Source organism: Sphaeramia orbicularis, chromosome 15, assembly GCF_902148855.1.
Source record: "Sphaeramia orbicularis chromosome 15, fSphaOr1.1, whole genome shotgun sequence".
Taxonomy (NCBI): Eukaryota; Metazoa; Chordata; class Actinopteri; order Kurtiformes; family Apogonidae; genus Sphaeramia; species Sphaeramia orbicularis.
Window position 1 is genome coordinate 25,512,131 of NC_043971.1, and position 22,261 is coordinate 25,534,391.

A 22,261-nucleotide genomic window follows, 5' to 3' on the forward strand; every position below is an offset into this window, starting at 1 on the left:
ATAATTAAGGTTGATGTAAACAAGAGAAAATCAGTAATCTGAGGTGGAGCGGGAAAATTATGTTGAAATAAAGATTAAAGCCTTGTTTTGCTTAGTATGTTTTTCAAGGCTGATATAAGAATGATAGTCTAAAGCAGGTAAAAAGTAGAACACCACCTCATTGGTCAATATCAACATTAACCATTAACAGTTTTCTTCTACTAGAAATTGAATAGCTGTTAAAATGGTATAAATCGAAGTAATAAATTGATACATTTGGAAATTAATATTACACCAAAGATGAAAAATAAAATCTGAGTGATCCTGCAGTCAGTAGCCAGATATTCGCAATTGAACATTTTCAGCGCCAAGTTCTTGCAATTCCAATAGTAGTAGAATATTGTAGTTATGCAAATTGTCTGAATAAATCTTTAGTCAAAAACACTTGACTTCCTCTGGTTACAGCTTCTCAAATGTGAAGATTTAATGGTTTTATCATGTCTGGCAGTACAATGAATATCGCTATGTTTTAGATTGCTGGTTGAATAAAAAAGTAATTTAAATACATAACCTTGAGCTGTGGGAAGTTGTAACAATCATCACTCCAGTTTCATTACAGTGATGAGATGACTGTCTTTTTGTCATTACTATAACCAGATTTCTGCTAATTTGTTACAACAAATGGCTGTGAATGTGTTCTGACATATAATCCTTTTTAGCTGACATTGGTATCCAGACAGACTCATGGTTAATAGATGTAATCTAATACAGCCACATCCCATAACCATTTGGATGTTACAGCTCCAGAATTTAAATATTCTAATTGCAGAGGAATTCAGGTCTCTTTTGTTAATAAAGGCCACGTTTTTCTCCCTTTTAGTTTGATCACTGAAAAGTGTCTTTGCAGCAAATATAGAAAAAAAATGTCTATTTTGAAAATGCAAATATCGCCTTGTGCACTTTCCTTTCTTTTCTGCACTTTGTCCTTTACTCTCTTCCTCTGTCCTCTGTCCTTTTCAACTTTCTCTCTGCAGTAATAGTTTTTCTCCAGGTCTCATTTTAATGTGGTTGCCGTCCCTTTATTCTCTCAGCTCTGCTCTTTTTCTTCTCCTCCCTCCTTCGACCCCCCCCCCCCCTATTTCTTGCTCTCCTCTTTTTGAAGAATTTGCCCCTAATGAAACTAAATAGTTTAGTGGGGAGTTTCTTTGGAGTGTGTGTGTGTGTGTACGTGCACTTGTGTTGGAGTGTGAGGGTATGTGTCGTGGCTGAATTGGCTGAAGCGGAGATCAAAGCTAGGCTCTAAATTGAGTGTGTGGGTCTGTGTGTGTGTTTTAAGGAGCAGGAGAAAGACAGCTCTCTCAATTGCATCACAAGAGCTGATCAAGCCATCAGAGAGGAAAGCTGTAATGCACACACAAATACACACCTTGTACGTACACATACAGTTTTCCCCTTCCCTCTCAAACACATGAAGTGAGTGCTCACTCTTTTTCACTACAGTCTTACAAATGTAGGAATGTGTTTCTGTTCTTTGTCTGTTCACCTGTCTCTCTCTCTCTGTCTGTCTCCTCTCTCTGCTCAGTCATTGCATACCTCATGTTCACATTTAACCATATAAATTCCACTGTGCAAGTGTTTCATGTCCACTTTGTAGTGCTGACCTCTGCCCCCTGCCTCTATGTCTTATTCCATGTTCACACTGCAGTTTGCAAAACCTTTTTCTCTACATTTGGGCCTCTCAATTATATTTTATCCTCTATTATTTATTTTTTTAATATGCACCTGTATAGGGTAAATAAGTTAGTGTAGGAGCAGGAGACTGCACTCAAGATGGACACAAAATTTTGTAAAACAAAAGTTATGAGTGAAGATCTTTAAAAAAAAAAAAAAAAAAAAAAAAGAATGCAAGAGGTGGAAAATACTGATTCAGTAAAATATCCATATTAGCATGGACAGGACTATAAAGTTAGTTTGTGTAAATAATATACAGATGTTGAGAATTAATTAATAAAAATTAAGACTTCAAGGTTCCAAACATGGTAAAACACTGTTGAAAGCTCACAATTTTTCAAACACAATTTTTACATTGATCAACTATAAAATTAATCAAATATTTAAAAAAAAAAAAAAAAAATCTATTTGCCAATTTGAGTTGTTTTCCTGATTTCCAAAGGCCTGTTTGATTAATTAAGAAAATAACTAATAATGAAAATAATTAAAATTTAAGGCTTTGTCAGAACATCTTGTATAATATAATTCTACAGCAGCACTAAATGCATCTTCCAAGATTACTGCCAACAGTTAATCCTTACTTCTGTTTGCAATACTTTTTCCATATTAATCAAATCATTTTGTATTGTGATAGATAATTTGATGTTGCCATCAGTTTGAATATCTGCCTGAAGTAAGAGGGTTAATTGGCAAAATTTTAGAATTTGCAGAATTTTTTTTACAGTCTAATGACAGATGTGGGAATTTAAACTTAGGAAAATGAGAAATAAGTTATCAAATAACATGGCCTTTTGAGTATAGATATGAGGTTAATTTGTATGTAGCCTCACTCATTTTGCCATTTAAAACAATTGTGATTTCAGAGTTTATAAGGTGCCCTGAATGCATCTGTGTTCCTGTCGACATGTCAAACTCCAAAACTAACAGCAGCAGGAGGGGCAGCCCATATATGAGACCAAAATGCACTCAAGACCCTACATGACTATTCAGAACAGTCACCTGCCAGTATGTTAAAAACCTACACAGATTTAATCATCAAATCTAAAATCTGGCCACATGTGATGCTTTGGGAGTGCCACATATCCTCCTGTGGAGTAAACTGTTAGAATGTCCTGAGTTTGTCATAGGTAACAACTTAAATTAGATTGCAGTCCTGTTTTTGCTATTTTAGCCACATGAAGGTAGCTTTAACACTGGTCTGTTGACAGCCAAGCGGACAAGGCTTACACACTGCCCCCCTCCCACCCCCATCCAAAAGTTCAGCTCATGTTCTCTCATTCTTTCTTTTCCTTTTTCTCTTTTATTTTCAGTGTCTTCATCTCTGTCTCTCTCTCCGTCACCAGTAATTATCCTGTCTATTTAAAGGGCAAACCCTTCCCATCTTACACGCCTGTCAGAGTGTCAAGCTGCTAAGACGTGTGTGTATGTGCACATACATGTGTGTGTTGAGCTCTGTCTCCATACTTCACTCTACCTGTTCTACCTGTCCTACTGTACAAGTGTCCTTTGTTAAACTTTCACACACATACAAATACACACAAATACTGTTGAGGACAATTCAGGTTAGAAAGCGCAGTTAAACAGAACATCAAAAATTATTTGCTCAGAAAATATCAGCTCAGTTTTACACACAAATAAACACACCCTTTAACACACTCAGCTGCTGTTTGACTTATGTACACAAATGTGTGATTTCTGTGCATCACTCTGTGCACACTCTACATCCATAAAGCGTTGGAAACAATATGAAAAAAATTCAAAGTAATGTTTTTATTTGTACATATAAACTGTTAAAATTTAGTAGCACACATAATGGCTTTAAAATGTCCTTGTAAAAAAGAAACTGACTTAATTATAGCACTACACAACCACTAGCAATAGAATCATTTCATTCCTCTGCCCCCAAAACACACACTCTATCATATTTTCACTCACATCATACACTGTCACCTTACTCTTGGACCTTTCAACTCACATGCAAACATGACAGACAAATGCACTGATTCACATATCTCACAGATTCATATTTATGTACAAGTAACACACACACACACACAGAGACAGACCCCTATCATGGGCACGCACCCGTTGAATCATAATTAGGCCGTGTCCTGGTTCTTTGATAGCCATGTACAGTGGCTCTTCTTTAATTCTTTATCAAATGCATTGATCGCTGTGGGCCTCGCACACCCATTGATCCGCGCACTCCGTCTGCAGCCAGACGATAAGCTCCTCTCTCTCACTCACTCTCATTCTCTCTCTTTCTCTTCATCATTCTCTCTCTCTCTTCCAAGATGTGAGCAGTAGAAGGTTTGGAAAGTAAGATTCCTGAAATTATTTTTTGTGATATATTGAAGTATATATTTGTAAAATTATTGTTTGCGAGGTAACTCCTCCCACATCCCATTTCTTAACTGTTTAATCTTCTGATTAACTACTTAATCATCACAACTTCATCTTCAGATATCTTGATTTGTCCAACCAACATTTGTGTATTTTTACTGTAATATTGAAAATGGCTTGTATATTATTATTTAAACAACAAATAATTAGTTTAATAATGGATCTGTTCTGGTGTTTGAAGCAGAGTTTAACTGTTTCTCATAATACAGTTGTGTTACTGTTATTTGTGTGTGTATGTGTGTGTTTTCTGTGTGTGTGCCTGGAGTAGATAGAGACCTAAAGCACCTCTTGACTGTGAATTAGTCTGTCATGACAAATGTCTGGAACTGCATGACCGGCTGCCAGACTGGCTGGCTATCTGGGAGGTTGGCAAACCTTTTTAGATAGTGATTGTGTGTGCATCAACTTGTATGTGTGTGTATGTGGCATCACTCTGTGCCCACGCCAGGTCTCTGTACATAATCAGTGGTGCATGCCCTCCCTCCCTTTTTCCCCTCGCCTAGAAAAGAGCAATGAAGGCGACAACCTGCTCCCCCTGTTCAAAAAGAGCTTCCAGAGCAGAGAGGGGTCCTCACCCAACGCCAAGACCACAGAGAAGCCCTCTGTCTCAGCCTTGCACTCAACCGTTTAGTCTCTTCCCTTGGACGTTCCCTGCAGTCAATGGAAGCCACAGTACACAATTGTTCTTACTGTCACTGTTTAAAAAAGAAAAACCCTCCTTTCCTCTTGAGTCTCCATTCTTGAAGTAGTGATGCTCACTGACTACCAGCTGACACTTTTTCTTCTTCCTTTTTTTCCTTTTTCTTTTTTTATCCCAGCTTTGATCAGGCAACTGCAGCTTGTTCGGTCTGTTTAAGTTTCAGCCCTGTAGCTTTTACATCCACAGCCTTCGAGTATCCCATGTTGCCAAATAAATCAATTAACAAACAAACAACAGAGTTTATCTTGTGCAATATCAACCGCTGATGTCCAGTACCAATTTACAAATTGGAAAAGGTGAACATTGCCATCCCTTTTTCATACTGTGCATTGTCCTGTAGGTGGTTTGCATCATTACATAACTAAAGTATTATCTAAGAGTTAAACATTTTGTGGCATGTTCCTACAGACCTAAATAAAATTTTATGTATAGGATTCAAGAAGTATAATTTTTAAGGTATTTACACCTGTGCAAAATAGCCACTCAAGCTTAATTGCAGGCTGCAAACTAAAGCACAGTGAGAGAAAATTGTACAAAGCTATTTGCTGCAGTATGTTATTATTTCTTTAAGTTTACAACTATTAAAATAAAAAAGTTTGATCCTTGACAATTCTCTCCTCTTTTTCTCTTTTCCCTTTCTTCCAGAAACATTCCCATGTTTTCTAATCAGTTTTCTAGCTGACCGAGCTAGTCAGATGCATTTTCTATACCTTTAATCCTAGCCTCTGGATAGGCAAAGGCAATTTCCCATTTTCTCTCTCTAAAATGGCCAACAACAATAACACATCTGGGTGTGGTGGGGCCCAAGGTGTATGTATATATATGTGTGTGTGTGTGTGTGTGTGTGTGTGTGTGTGTGTGTGTGTATATATATATATATATATATATATATATATATATATATATATATATATATATATATATATATATATATATATATATATATATATATATATATATGTGTGTGTGTATACACGCACACGCACACACTCACTCATACATACTGGTAGTGGTATCCATATCTGTAAAGGCCAGACTGTATATCAGAACCAGTCCTTAGCCAGAAGGCCATCAATGACATTATGGTTTATCATATTACATTTTAAAAGCAAAGAAGAAGCTTTACCAGAAAAATATTACATACAAGACATGGTGGCAAGGAAGGACAGAAAAATGTCAACACAAGAGAAAATTATGGTGGAAGCACTGAGCCTCAAACTGTTCTCCCTTCAGGTTTCTGTCTTCTGACTGTTGCCTCAACTTTATATGGCAAGGCTTGTTTTTTGTATGTAGTACATGACATAAGTTAAAATTCCAATATGTTCTGCACGTTTCTACACCTTTTTTTCTTCTGCCAGTTTGGTCTACTAAATGTTTTTGTGGTATTCTGCAGGGATCAGTATTTGATTCTTTAATGGTTACTTAATGATTTCTCTAAGTCACACATTGTTCCACAATAGAGAACGTCCCTTTACATCAACTTTATTTGTGATATTTTTCATACAGCTCTGCCTGTAATTCGAGTTAGTCTTGTCACAACTGGTAGCTCTGCCCCAGGTAATCTAAACATGACTCTTTACACAGACCTTATTTTAATGTCATGTGATTCACTACGAGTCAGCTCTAGATAAATGTAAACATATCGGTCTTTTTATGATACCTTTTGTGTTTTTAATGTTGTGTTGTAATGAACTTCAGAAACTCTCTTTTCTCTCTATTTAATGGTGGGCCAAATATCAGTTCATGTTTTATCCAAAACACTGATGCCAGTATATTGATATTTTTATTATAACATGGGACTTTAAATTGACCTCAATAGCCACTGTGGTCCCTATGGGCATGTTGCAGTCAGTAGTCATTGGTTATGTATTTAAGATGTCTGATGCACCCAGGTGTTCATTATGTCATCTCAATTGTCAAATCCTGTGAAAACAGAAGTTTCCCAGTTCGATTAGATGGCTCAATAGATTATAATACCAATATGCTGTATTACTGCAGTTTACAACACAGTCCTTTTTTCTCAGAAATTGGACATAAAGTTTGAGTTTTTGCATTATTCAGGCAAATTGGGAGCTGTAAAGAAGGTGTTGTTGTGGTTGATACTCAATGCTTTTTATGCAGTACAAACAGTATATAAAAACAACCAACCCCTATTCACCCCCCTCTCTCTCTTTCTGTTTTTATCAGTCTCTCTCAAAGGTATGTACCCCTACCCTGTGGGCATTCGCTAAGGCTGCCTCTCTCTCCCACACACACAAATACATACACAGAGTGCATTAAGGTTGCTGTCATTTACAATACAGCCCCATTGTCCCGCTCTAACAATGGCTACAAACAAACAATTGACATGGAAATGGAGAGATGTTGCTCATTAGCGGGTGCTGCTTGTTTTGTTAATGGATAAATTGTTGGCTTCAATAGGCCAACCCTAAAACTCCTGCCTCAATATGGAGAAGCCTGATTAACAGGAAACCACAGGGAGGGAGATCAGTGACAGAGAAATACAGCTTCGCTCTCCCTTGGGTGGAGTGTGTGTGCATATGTTTGGGTGAGAAGGCGCAAGGTAGTTTTAAAATGTCTTAAGTTTGTATGTGGTTTCATGTGGCTGTTAAATGATGATTGTGTGCCTGTATTTTTGTGTATGTTTGTTTTTCATAGTTAGGGCTTAAAAGCAGGATTGAAGCTGGCTTTTATTCCTCTGTCTCCAGAATTCTTCTGTTTTAAACATATTATGTGAATACAACAACTTATAGATATGTTTAACCTTCTCACAGTTCAACTAAGTACTCATACAGCCTACTGCTTTGACCATGTGTGCTTATATCAATGTCTTTTTCTTTACTTACTTTTTGGATCATTTTGGATCATGTTGAAGAAGTACCTTCATAATTTAGTGTTGTATATATCATGGTCTGGTTCCAATGTGAGCTGTGGATTTTTAGTTTGTTTTTGGTGTTTTTTGTGGTGGCTGGGTTGTCATCAGTTAAGTGTTTGTCAATTGACATCATCAAGGTTTTCCTATTTGCTGTGTGTGTATGTGTGTGTGTGTGTGTGTGTGTGTGTGTGTATTTGGTGGCCTGTACTATCAGCAGGATCAGATTGGATTGGCCTGAAAATGGCATTTCTGCCATTACTCTGAAGGTACCTGTTCAATACTGTATCTGTCTAGTGCTAAGATGATGTGTGTGAGTGTTGGTGTGTATGTGTAAGTGTTTACACTCCTAACTCTAACATCTACAGTGCATTAAGTTGTGTACTCCCATTCTGATAACAACATTTCATTGTGTATTTTGTATAACATGGTGCATGGTATATATGGAGATTTCATTGTAGGAAAGGATTGTGTGTATTGCATTTTATTTATAGCAGGTGATGTATAAACGTTCTGCTTTTTGGTTTTCTTGAACAAATAAACTATGTATCATCAGGAGGAATTTATAATGGCACACAAATATTCATGCCATCAAAATATCCAGCCTGTCATCTCTGTTGCCAGTTGGTCACTGTGGCCAAAATGCAAAGCAACAGGAGGCTATTTGTATGTATTGTTAGTTTTTTAAGGGGGTGGGAACGAAAAAGAAAGAAATGGTGGAACACATTTCACATTAAACAACACAATGAAGGTAAATTCACTTTATACATCACTACATAAAGGAAGACAGGACTGAAACTTGAGACCATGGAAGTTTCTTTTACAGATTCAGTCACTGTTTAAGAATCATTTCTCTTTTTGACATTTACTTGTACCTGTACAACCGTGACAGTGAAGTTTCTGTGTTGTATTTGTTTGCATGTAGGAGCGGGATGCAGAGCGGCGGAGACAGCTGAGAGAACGAGCCAGGCAGCTGATTGCTGAGGCTCGATCCGGAGTCAAGATGTCTGACATGAGCTTGTTGGATGCAACCAGCACCGACAGAGCCCGGGGCACCAAGACTGGCCCTACCGGAGGTCAGCACACACTTAAACACACACATACATGAGCACTGAACATGTGTGCAGATGTACTCCATGTATTTTCTTTATTTATCTTGAAAAACATCCATTTAGAGTTTGCTTAAAAGGCTTAACTGTCAACACGCACACACCACACTAACATTAACACTGTAAACAAAAGAAAAGTTCCACTGGGATGCATTTCACATACAACACACGCTAGGACTCACACATTTCCATTATGCTCTCTTAAGGGGTTCTGCCTAATCCTTGGAGAAAAACAAAATGTCATTTGACTGTGGCCCTGAGTCTAAAAAGCACCACCCTAATATTCAGAACAGCAGTTTACCCTGCGACTCCTCCCTCGTCTCGTTCACCCAGTAATTGTTAATCAACACAACACATTGTGTGGCCAAATTATGCTCAAAATACAGAACACTTCTAATAACGGCTTGCAGGGGTAGCAAATGCTTCCGAGCACATTTCCCACTGCTTTCCATTTCCCTGAAATTGGGGTTATTATGGTAATGACCATTATTAGGCTTCTATAGTTGTTTGTTTAAGATTTTTGCGTATTACACCTTTTATTTGTTGTTTTTGATCAGGTAGATTAGACTCAATGCATGCAAATGACAGAAGAGAATGCTATAGGCTGAATGAGACAAAGACAATCATCTTTTTAACTGAGCTCAGAGCAAAGAGAGAAACAGCCTCATGAAAAGTTGGGAGGACAGAAGCGTGATGGATGGCAAAGAAAATCAGTAATCTTTTTATTTGTTTCTAAATTTGAGAAGAGGTGAAGGGGATACTAATCAGTGGTCCTCTCACTGGTTGAGAGAGGATAGAGAGAGGGGATGAAAAAGTGAGCCTCAAGTGACAACAAAATAATGAGAGGACGGAAGGAAGGCAGACAGGTGGATCAGAAGAAACATGAAGAAGCGTGAGAAGGGAGGTGGGCTTTAGCTGACAAAAGGGAGATGACCAAACCTGACAGAAACAAGTGAGATCAGCGACTTGTTCACTGAAGATGACAAAGAAAGACAGTGCAGCAGAGGCCACATAGCACTTGATTTATTTGCTCTTTCAGCTTTTCTGAATTGAACTAATTGTTGATCTCATTAAATAAGGAGTTGAAGGAAAAAAGGGAACAAGGGGGGAGGAGGTGAGGACGAGAAGAGAAATGCTGTGGGCTGTGATACACAAGGCCTGCCGAGCAGAACGGCTAATCCTTGCCCCCATGCACTCTCTCTCTCTCCTTCTGTCTCTCCTTCTTTCTCCCTCTCTTCCCTCAGCACCATTCACGGTCCTTTAATGCAGCTTGGGCTGCCCCCTCCAAGTGTCTGCCTGCAAAGAAACTTTCCAAACTCCATCACCATGGCCTCCTATTAATTAGGCCCCAGCCAGCCACGCAGGAACAACACTTGCTAGCACGCTCCACATCGCAGCCAGCAAATTAGAAAAAAAAAAAAAAAAACAGGAAATGCTCTTATTATTTTGAATCTTTCTCTCTCTTTGTTCTCAGTCTCTCTTCCCAGCAAGTTGTAAATAGTAGAGGAGGGCTCTTGCGTTTTCAGACGCTGTTTACTGATTGTTTTTGTTTTAATCCATGGTGGGTTATCCATGCAGCTAGGGCTGTTCAGGTCTCCGTGTGAGTTTACTGTAATTTTATTTTCTTTGTTCCTAATGTGGAGACACTGTTGTTTCTATTGAACCCCTCAGGAGACTTAATGGAATATGTGCTTTCATGTTTTTTGTGGGTTTTGTTTGTTCTGCCTCTTTCTGGAGATAGAAAGGCAGGGAAAAGATCTTTGAATAAGAGGAAAATTAAACTGAGGTCTCTGTTTATTCACTTTGTATGGCAGATGTACTGTATGTCTACCATCACAAGAAAACCCACACAGACACCAGTCACAGTTAATCTAGAGTCCTCTAGTGTAAATGTGGCTACGTATTTGTGTAGTTTGCTTAATAGTAAGGTTAATAGATACTTCTAGTGCAAGTTTAGCAAGATCTAACTGCATTATAATAAGTTTAATGTTCACTGTTCATCATGATAAATCTATTTATTTATGCTCTTAACACTGACAACTGCTAATGCATCTAACTAAGCCTTACGTTTATCTTCATCACATATTCCTTTGCTTGCACTTCACACTTTTAACACCCAAACTTCGGGCCCCTTCTTTGTTCACATACTTTCATCCCTCTTTTTTTCTTCCATCCATACTTCCTCCTTGTTCCTTGCTGATTGATACTTTTCTATCTTTGACTCCCTCGTCCTTTCCCTCTATCCAACTCCATATCCACAGATGTTTTAGATGGAGTGAGAGGTCGTCCTGAGGATGGTGGAGTTGATTTTGAAAGGGGTGAGGAAGAGGAGGAGGAGGAAAGAGCTGAGGAGGAGCAGCTCCATATTGGTGGTAGTGGTGATGATGATGATGATGATGGTGGTGATGGCGATTCCGCTGTTTTTGCTGCCACATCTGCGTCTGCTCTGGTTACTAACCCACTGCCAATTGAGGCCTCGCTTCCAGACACTTCCACCACGCAGGGCACGTCAGAGCTTACTAACCCTGGCTCTGAGCTAACATCTCTGGGTAATGTCACTGGCTGAAACTGTGTGATGCTGCATGTTTCACTGTCCTCTATGCCTTAACTAACTCTTCTACCTGCCTCATGCTTCTTAAAGCTCATTCACCCTCACACCAGTAGGATATAACATGCTCTAAATGTGCTAAATGCGGCCACATTACTGTTTGCATTTCTTCTAATGTTACTCAAAACTTATTCAAATACTAATTAATAAACTTTGCAAAGTGCTCCCCAGACAAAAATAAAATCATATCTCTAGGAAAGCATTTGCTCAAATCTTCAGAGGTAAACTAATTACTTTGTTTTGCTTTTAAATAACTTTATTTGCTTCCTCAATTTCCTGCCGATGTGAGATAGGTGAAAATACAGCGAATGAGTTGCATGAAGGAAACAAACAACAGACAATGCGTCTTTTAGCTTTGAAGTACAGTATCTCAGCACTATTTGTTTTTTTCTTCACAGTTAGTGTTTTTCTTTTTGTTCTGTGTTAGCTGCATTTTTATATAGTCTTGAAAGAAATGGATGGCAGTGATTGCATAGTGTTGTGTATATTGTTTTTAACTCCCTTCATTACCTTTTTTCATTTCTTCACTGTATTTTTGAGCCTAGATCATGTTGCCATCACCATCATTGTGTATTTGTAGTATTTTTTGGTATTTTCATACTTAGATGCATATTCCGTTTCTGTTATGTATGTGTGTGTCTCTGTTTGGCATCTGTACGCACACATCTTTGCGTGTGTGTGTGCATGCATGTCATAGGGGAGGCAACACATGAAACAGTTGCCCTCCTGTTCTTTCATCTTCTTCAGAGCAGTGGTCAGGCCTGGCAGGGGAGCTGTGGTTAGCAGCTCCTGGAAAATAAAGCAGTACACAAATACTGGAAGGCACAGAGAAAGAGCACGGGTGCATTAAGGGAGAGAAGAAAGGAGGGAACAACTAAATGAAGGAGTGAAGGGCAAATTAAGATGAGAAATGAGGTTTGAAACCTTGCGTAAGTGTAGATTTATGATTGGGCTTAACAGCAGATTCTCGATATTAAAAGTTAAGTAGATCATGTGGATACAACCACTTGTTAAAGTGAAAAGATAAATAGAAATGGACAAAAGCTGATGAGCAAAAAATGTTTGAATGTACACTCACAGGTATTCTACTGTTAATATGACTATGACAGTATTTTGAATTTACTAGTTACCGTCTTAACAGGTTGGATATTTGGAATCATTACATTCCCCAATTAAGACTATGTGATTTTGGCATTTTATTCTGGATTAAGTACAATTTTATTATATAGTATATTGAGAGTATCTTTTGTCAGAGATTTTAATTCTGGTTGTGACACACAGCCTCTTGTTTATGGTGAACTGTGATGACTAAAAGAAAAACCAACATTTTCAGTCAAAAGGAAAAACCACAGTGTCATCTGGTTTTTGGATATGCACAAACTTCAACAGGCTGACGTTTTTGAAGAAACTAGTGCAAGGAATAAAAGAGTGTTGCTGTATTTGCACAGTTGAAAGTCCTCTACCAGTTAAAAACTTGAACAAATCCTGTTTAATCAGAATTTGCTCAGCTGCATATAAACAGGAAATTAGCCCTTGTCATTATATCCATATAAACAGCATATTAGGAATATTGTCTTGTTCTGAATAAAGGCAAATTTAGAATTTTTTTTGCATGATAACTAGGGCTACAGCTATCAATTCTTTTTGAAGTCAAGTATTCTACCGAATGTTTAAGGAATTAATCGATTAATCAGATTTCATCACCGAAGCTGTCATTGAGACTCATTATTATAGACTGCAACAAATGCATAGCCTACGTTCTGACCAGTGCTGCTGTGTCTCTCAGGTAGCAATCACGTTAAATCAGCTAATGTAAGGCTACTGTTGAGTGGAAGATGGCCATTTACCTTGTGCTGACTTCAGATGTGTACTTAACACACACTGCATGAGATTCTCTTTTTTTTTTTTTTTTAAGTTTGAAGTGATCCCAAACTTTGGACGTCTTTTGCCTTTTGTGGACGGTCTCCTCACTCTCTTCCATAGCACCAAAATTTTGACTCTGAGTTGCGTGCATCACTGTTTTCACTCCGTGTAGAACACAATCCACGAGGCAGAACGCAAGTGACTACTTAAACGAAGTTAATAAATAAATGAATACTCGAGGCAAAAAAAAGATGAGGCTTTTTTTATAGTCAAATTACTTGGGTACTTGTTGCAGCTCTAATGATAACACCATCACTGTTGTTAAAAATAGAGTGGATAAAATGGAAACTAAAAATTAAGATTGAGAATTGTGCAAGCTATGTGGCATTGTAACAGAATTTGGAATGCAACACACGAAGCTGCCATGGCCACATTCAGAGGCTAAAGTATCAGTGTGTGTTTGCGTCTACTGAGTTACATCCCCTCTTTGTTTTTCCCCACATGGATCTCAACTTAAGGACAAAAACGTTAGAGAGACAGAGTGAAGAGGAAGCACCTAAAATGTCCACTGTACTTGTCCCATCTCTGGTTTTATTTCTCCTTCCATACTATGTTGATGTTACAATGGTGATTAACTTGCCCCTATACCCAGTAGGAATAGTGTGTTACATGCATCAATAAAAAACTTAATTTAGTCTGTTACCTTAGTTGCAACCATTTACTGAGGGTTCTTCTTCTCTTACGAAATAAAGTGGAGATCAAATCACTGTGAGCACATCATTACCACAGTGAACATATGGTGGCCACTCCCATCAGGTTTTTCATTTAATTCATTTACTCTATTTGTACTGTTGTAAACTGTCATCCTGTATTTGTTCATAGTGTTTTTTCATCACTATGTGTCTGAATGTAAGTCGTTTTGCTGAGTTATGGTGTTAGATGTAAAACCACTGGTTTCAGTCACTGCGCATCTGATTTCCTCATGTTTTCTCTCCCCAGGTACAAACAGCAAGAATGTGGACTTAAAGCTGAAGAAGCTGGTGGAAGTCAAACCAGGAGGAGTCACATCACCTTCATCTCCGTCCTCCACGTCCTCGTCATCTTCACCCACAGCTTCCACTACCTCCCCACTCAGCCCTGCTGAAGGATTAGAGGTACAAACACATCCACCTTAAAAAAAAACACTGGGCATGTTTTATTTTTTTCTCTCTGTCTGTCCACTTTTTTCCTTTTATCTCTGTGTCTTTTCTGCCCCCCCTTGTTTCCACACCATCAAAGGGTCAGCGCAGTCAATCAGGTCCAATTGACTCTGGTTGTCAAGCTGCTGACCCTGTGTATACATCAGTCAGTGGCACTACTTCATGTAAGACCATAGTTTATCCCTATGACTCATACTACAGCCATGACACATACACATTGGCATCATAATGCTCTACATAACATGTAGCAGTCCTCGATTATTGACTATGACCTTTTCAGACAGTTCTTGTGTGTGTGGATAGGCAAGCAAGGGGGGTTGTTGTTGCATGTGTCTGTATCTTCTGATGAGAATATTGAGTCGACAACGCAGCCGGGCAGTCTTAACATCTATTTAATTGATTTTGAATGTCAAGTGGAATAAGGTGAGAGTGTGTGTGTGTGACTGTCAGTACAAGTGAAACCCTCTGTGCTTATGGCGACACAGAGTGTCTTTGATCATCGATTCACATAAACACCCTCTTGTGTTCAAAGCCTAAAAGGCTTAGTCCTTTATGCCCAAAGGACTGCCTATGTGTGCGCGTGTTCCCATTTGGCACTTCAATATGTAATACCTCACAGGGGTAGCATCACGATGTGACTCCTAACCTGGTCAAAAACACCCTAACCTGAAGAGTGTGTGGTCAGTGCATTGCCCTGCTCGTAATATCTCAGACTTCTCTCGTGTCAGTCCCTCAATTCAATTGGTATGAATGAATCAATATCTGAGTATGTGGGTAAATGTTGAGTGCTTTGCAGTGCTTAGAGGATTAACGTTCTTTATATATGCATTCCACTTACAAATAGGATCTTTAAAATTATATCTTTTTTTAATATATCTTGATCTCATTAGGACTTGATGAGATCAAATTATATTAAAAGACTTGAAACACTGGAACTTACATCATTTTTGTAATATTGTTAAATACTTTTGCCCAAGCTGCCTGGAACCACTACAGTAGTATGATATAATTATCACTGCCCTCTTGTAAATAGTATTTGAATCAGCTACAGACAGTAACATGTCTGTTTGAAGCAAGCCTATATTAAAGGAGTGTAAGTAGTGTTGTCCATGTTTTAAGTACAAAGCCTTATTTTGATCTGTTCCCATTTACCCTGTTAAAGTGACTGTGTTATGCTGTCAATGCAAACTCTAACCATTTAAAATGAAAAAGCCCTCTGGCATTTCAGAGAACAAAACAGGGACAAGCCCTCCATTTCTTAACAAGGCTTTTATTCGGAAACATTTGCAAAAAGAAACATTTATTTGGAGGTGAATCTTTCACATTATGTTCATATTTGAGCAAATACAGTGTATATAGCAGCCAGTCATCATCATTAGCAAATCTTATTTATAGCTAATGATCTATCAAGTAAGAATTTATCATTATTTGAACTCCACAAGAGACCTGCCTCATCAGACTTATCAATAGAAACAATAGTAATATGGTTTACATCTATACAAGGCCAACTTCTCTGATGGAACTAGGTGAAAAGCCTTACTAACAAACGGCAAGAAAAAGCTTCCTGTTGTCAGACGCAGCCATGGCCGGAGGCATTATGTTTTCAGGTTTTCCATCTCATTCTTGTGATCACTATCTCAAGAATGCCTTGACAGAATTTCTTCACATTTGGTACAAGAATGAAAAGATTACAATTTGACTTTCAAAAGTCACTGTGACCACAAGAAACACGCTTTTGCCACAACTCAAGAATTTATATGTTAATTATGACTATGTGTAATAGAGCAAAGTTTTGAATATTTTTCTAATGTAAAAAGGTTAAAGGTCAGCTTCACTGTGGCATCATAATGTTTTGCAAGAACCCTCTTCTGGCCACTTTTCAGCTCCCAGCTGCCCTGTATAGTGAGAACTTTCATTCATACAGTACCCTTAATATATTGTAGTTCTCATAACATATACAGCATGTGTCCGTTAAACATGGATGTACACTCCAACTTGATTGGGTGGCAGACATACAACAGGACAGCGGTAAATCTCTTTTTTTCCTTTCTAAAACAAATCATTTCTGACTTAATTATGGTTTTGTGTGATGTGTGAATTTTTGTGAATATCTATATGTATGTGGATGTGCACTTGCGTGATCCTATTCCTTCTGTCTTTAGAATGATATAATATCCTGTCCCAAGAGGACTGGGCATCCCAGAAGTCCTTCAGGGGGGTGGAACGACCTGCGGGAGCATCACATACGCACACACAAACTCTTCCTCTCATTAGTGATTGTGCGTATGCGCAGCCTTCGTAGTGCACGATAAGGGCATGCAACGCTCAGCAGACTGCAACATTAGTCACGCAGCGCCCTGCAAGCACATTCATAGACACCACACCAAAACCCACTGAATTCACCACTGCCACAGCTTACCACAGCAATGATAGCAGTGATAACAGATAAAGAGAGGGGAAGGAGGAGGGAGGAAGGCAACGCACCAATATCTGCTTGTCCCAGAGCATAGAGGGGGGACAGAGGGGTGGCCAAGTGGGCAGGTGTTCTGGTGTGCATGTGTGGGGTGAGAGTAAGAGCACCCCACTCCTCGGGCACTTTCGACACCCATAATTTTAATGTGGTTTACAAAGTGCTGTCTTTGGTCACTGTAACATCATATGGTGTTATCCTGTAAGAAGTAACATTGCAGTGGTTTAACAGTTTATCCTCTGGTAGGGGTTAAGTGAACATGTCAGATTCAGAATAGTTAAACAACAAGTAATAATTGGGTAGACGGATTCAGTGTGCTAATCAGTCTCCATAGGGATTTGCTCTTTTTAGGCTAAACCAACACTTCCTTGTAGATGTTGCAAGGGTTTGCATTTTTTTCCAGTCAACACACTATAAAACAATAAATAAAGAACAAAACCTAAATCCTCCTTGCAAAAATATGACAAGGACAGCAACATTAATCCAATAAATCCTTTGACATCCAATTATCAGTAAATGCTGAACATGTACTGGAAACAAACATATGAAATATTATTGAAATTGGCTGTTTGTTGATGGCGTAAGTATTTGTATTTTCAGTCTTTGTGCACAAAGTAAGCATTCAGTACCAAACAGTTTTTCTTTATTTCTTTTTTGCAGATTCGAATAAAAAAAATAAAATAAAATCCTATAATATTGCGTATTTTCTTTACATTGACATTATAAAACTAGAAGCACTCATAGAGCGCAGACCTCTGCCAAGACAGATCAGTGGGCCCCCGTGCCCCCCACCCCCCCATCCCCAATCACCACCAAAATTTAATCATTTTTTCCTTGTGCCAGTATCAACATTTCCTGAAATTTTCATCCAAATCTGTCCATAACTTTTTAAGTTATCTTGCACACAAACAGACAGACAGACAAACCAACGCTGACAAAAACATAACCTCCTTGGTGGAGGTAACTGCTGGATGATCCTATTACATGAAGCAGCAGCCAATATGACACAAAAGCAGCCTATCACATTAAATGACTTGCTGGTATTCATGGTCTTCAGTCATTATTACCTGGGAATGATGTATAGTTGGAACCTGACGCTCATTTTTTTTCAAGAAAGTAAAATATAGACAGTTTTTTCCTTTCATTTCTTGTCCCTGAGGACTGTTTTGGCATTCCCCCTTATATTCTCAAATATACACTCTGGCCTTATAGGCTAAAGTGATTAATTGGCAGTTTTCTATATTGCACTACATAAATAAATTTGGATTTGAAGTGTTGGTTTGAAGATGACAGGAAGGGGAGGATAGACTAATTGCCGACATCGTTTTTGAAAGTCAATAATCTAAAGCTAAACTAATAACTCCCTATTTGCAGCTTGTTCCCCGCCCACACTGTCTCTATTAGTCATCCTCACTCTGCACACCCTGCTTGATTATCTCCTTCCGTCTCAAGCAGTGGAACATGTTTGCCCTAATTGTCGACTTTATTACACGTTTCGCCGTCTTATTAATGTTCCCACAATGTCAATCTTAGCCCAAGTCGGTTTCTTTTCCACTCGGCTTGGCATATTTGGAGGCCTGGTAATAAAGCATTTCTGCATGCCGTTTTTGATAGCGGGAGAAGCAAGCGTGCAGCTTTTTAACACATGTTCACTTTGAAAACAATAGTGCTTTTTTGCGTTTTGCATAATCTGAATATATTTTCTGGCTCGGGGTTTTGTTGAAAGTCAAGTTAATTGCCTCCTTTTTGTCTCTCTCATGAGTGAAGGAGAAAACGAGTGAGTGTTTATGTTTGTGTGTGTGTTCACACAAACAGTCAAACCACAATGCAGCGAACATATCAACTTCTACCAGATTTATCTCATGGCCTGTCAGTAGGTGTGTTTGCGCACACATGTTTACATGTTCTCTAATGTGTGTTTGTGAAAGAGTCGGAGAGCCGTGTACATCTGTGCTGTGTGTGTTTGGTCACAATTATCACAGAGCAGCTGTGAAATCCCAAACCGGCTGCCTAATAAATGAGAGTTGATCTAAGTGGCTGTTAAAGGATGACAGAGTAACAGAAGAGATGTGGAGAGTGCCACCACAGTAATTGCTCACATTGTTTTATAAAGCCAATAATCTGAAGCTTACTAACTACTATGAGTCTTTACCGTTTGATATGATGTTTTGCACCAACCACTGTTTGACTTGAATCCTCTTCACACTATGTATTCATCACGTGATGCTTTTATTCTGCCTTGTATATCATTGGGCATAAAATTTTTAAGAATATCACGAAAACCCAACCATCAAAACTTCATATGCAATATATTCTCTGTTAGGTAGCTATTCAAATAAATAATACCATTTTATGTATTTATGGCACAATTGGCAGTCATGTTTCCTGTGAATTTTAGCAGTTGTTTTACAACAATTAAACATGCCTGCAACGAAATAAGATGCTGCATTACAGAGAAAGATATTTTAAGACCTGTTTGAATCTTGTTACTGAATGTATGCTTTTCTGTATTTGACAGAATAACGCAGATGAGTTGCGAGCAGAGCGGCTGCGCAGGGCGACGGAAAGGTTGCGAAGCCCGGTTGTCTTTAACAAGGACTCTGCAGTCAGGAAAACACAGCTTAAGTCATTCAGCCAGTATGTGGAGAGCCGACCAGGTGAGAGACATCGTAAATATGTAAATGTACTCTCTTTACCAAAGGAGGATATACCAGATATTTATGTACACATCACATATACTGTACTGTGACTCACACACAGTTCACACTTTGGAGCTGCTGAAACCTCTAAAACAACTGATATAAATGTAAACTAAAAACAAAACCTGGTGGTGTGATGCAAGCCAACCCAGAAGCTCACAAAAACTGTAAATGAAGCTGTCAGAACTCACAGTTCCATTACAGATATGTGTAATATTGCTTGGCAACAAAAAAGAACACAAATACTTTTCAGCCCTATGCTTCCTCATCAACTTCTTTGGGTGTGACCCTCATCAGACAAAAGCAGGACCCAGTTTGTGCTTAATGAAGAAATGATGTTTTCTAACTTAAAAGCAACAATTTAGCACCACACAATCAAGATATATGCAAATGTGTGCCGCAGGTGAAAAATAGCAAAACAAAAAGGTTTAAATTAAATGAATAATTCTATATCAAATCTTGATATCTGTGTCTAATCACCAAATGTATATTTACATAGATCCTGCTTGAAGATTTACCATTTGTCCTAAAAACAAGACAGATTATCATTGAGGCTCTCAGGTTAGATGGTCTGTAAATGGAAATTTAACCTATCTGTAAATTACCTACTTTACATAAATGTCAATGTAGCTGTATCCTGTTCACTGATGAATGCAACATGAAAAGACAGACGAGGAAAACAGCGGTGGCTTCTCTTTGGCTTTTTCAAAAGAAATATGGGAACAGAATCTACTGAACTGAGGATCAACTTTTCACAAATAATAGTGATAACAACAGAAGCAGTTGGAGAACATTAGTACGACTAATGAAAACACCACGCTTTAATTTGTGGTACTTGGTGTAAACTTTGCAGAACAAGATTGTTCTCTCTTGATACAAAAGCTGACTTTGTGCTTTTTTTGTTGGGTTGGCAAGACTTTGGCGTAGTCTTGCCCTGACATTAGCAGTTGTACGTCACTGCTACTCAAGTATCCAAAGCAAGTGCATACAGTATTTTGGTAAAGTGATCACTCCTACATATGTGCATGCCTGTAAATGTCAAATGAAACCAGTGTTTACATTTGCACCTTTTTTTTTTTTTTTTTTTTCCATTTCTCACTTTCTCTCATGTTCTTCCAGAGGTGAAGAGACAAAAATCTGTTCCTGAGGATATGAAGAAGGCTGCAGATGAGAGGGGATCACCGACAGATATTGATATTCGCAGGCCATTTGAAGAGGAGGTGTGTTATTCTCTTTCTGTGGTTCAGCTGTTGATTTGTTTGCCAGTTGCATATTTTCCCTCCTGCCTTTTAAAATCCATATAATTAAACTAAAAACAGCCAAAAACCCAGTGTGAGTTAGTTTAGAGGTCAAATACAGCCTGGTCAGTCTGCTCCTCTTCTATTCAAAATGTCTGCTGGCGTATTATGTTGGACACATCTAACCTTAGAAAGATGGATCTAAACTGAAACAGAATAAGTGGTTAGGGACGGGATATTTGCACAATCTTACTAACAACAATTATTCATTTGTCTTATTGGTCTGAATCCTTATCAGTTCGCTTACTAATTCCAAAATAGTAGGCCCACACATATTATGTCTATAAAGTATATCTTTGCATGTCCTCCATAGCTACATCTATATGTCTTAGAATAGTCAAATAAAACCTGCACAGGCATGTGATCAGTTTCGAATGAGTTATATTTTGAGCCAGGTATCAGGAGTGTTATTTTTTGCACTCATTTAAGAACACATGAACATTGTTGTTTTCTGAACCTCATAAAAACTGTGCCCTAGTAGTGTTCAGTAGTTAGAATAGTTAATAGTGTTTAGTCTCAGTCATAAAGTCACAGACTGAGAGATGCACTGCCCTGCCAGCACATCAACTCAGCATTACTGTTTGCTAGGAAACATTTTCTAGGGGTTTACGGTACCAGAATATACTGTTGTTGGGTGTAGATCCTGTAAGTACTCCTGGCCTTGATGAAAGGAATTGTTCAGTTCTCAACCAGAACCGGTTCTCGATCCCCCAGACATGATCAGATTAAGACTTATACATCATAATTGGTCCTACTTGACCTTTTAAAATTTCCTATTACTCAGCTGTTTCCCCTGTCTTCTATTAGATAAATCTGTCAAGGCTCCTCTTCTCCTTCCTCCTCTATCTTTACATTTGCTCCTTCTCTTCACCTTGTCCCCTAACCACACACACATGCGCACACACACACACACACACACACACACACACACACACACACACACACACACACTCTCACACTCACTCAACTTCCCTTTCACTTTACTGTCCTCTCGTCTCAACAGAGACATCTAAGTATTGATCTAACAGACTGCCATTTTAATTATGACAATGGTAGATATCAGCAGCCCTGCCATTTAGAGTGTGTGTGGAGTTGTGTGCCTGATTGCCTTTCAAGTGTTCATACACACACACACACCCACCCACTCTCTCCTCCTAGTTTGTGTTTAAACTTGTGCATACAAAGCGTTTGTCTAGAAGAATGCTATTATTTCATTGAGTGTGAACCACTGGAGACCACAGGGTGAATCTCTCTTTCCATGCAGCCCTCTCCCACCCTCAACCTTGCGCCTTCCACCCCAGTCCCATGACACGCGCGCGCACACACACAA

The 22,261-nt window shown here is 38.6% G+C and overlaps 1 protein-coding gene across 8 annotated transcripts in view; it reads left to right on the forward strand.

Moving 5' to 3' along the window:
• ehbp1 (EH domain binding protein 1) overlaps positions 1 to 22,261 on the forward strand; it is a 150,873-nt gene that overhangs the window by 86,527 nt on the left and 42,085 nt on the right. For 5 of the 8 annotated variants that reach the window (XM_030155379.1, XM_030155382.1, XM_030155383.1 and 2 more), the window contains 5 exons: positions 8,611 to 8,761; positions 11,056 to 11,343; positions 14,265 to 14,419; positions 19,453 to 19,591; positions 20,753 to 20,853. In XM_030155379.1, the coding sequence (XP_030011239.1) occupies positions 8,611 to 8,761; positions 11,056 to 11,343; positions 14,265 to 14,419; positions 19,453 to 19,591; positions 20,753 to 20,853 (834 nt within the window). The remainder of the gene's footprint in view (positions 1 to 8,610; positions 8,762 to 11,055; positions 11,344 to 14,264; positions 14,420 to 19,452; positions 19,592 to 20,752; positions 20,854 to 22,261) is intronic. The other 3 variants (XM_030155385.1, XM_030155386.1, XM_030155387.1) reach the window with 1 other exon arrangement.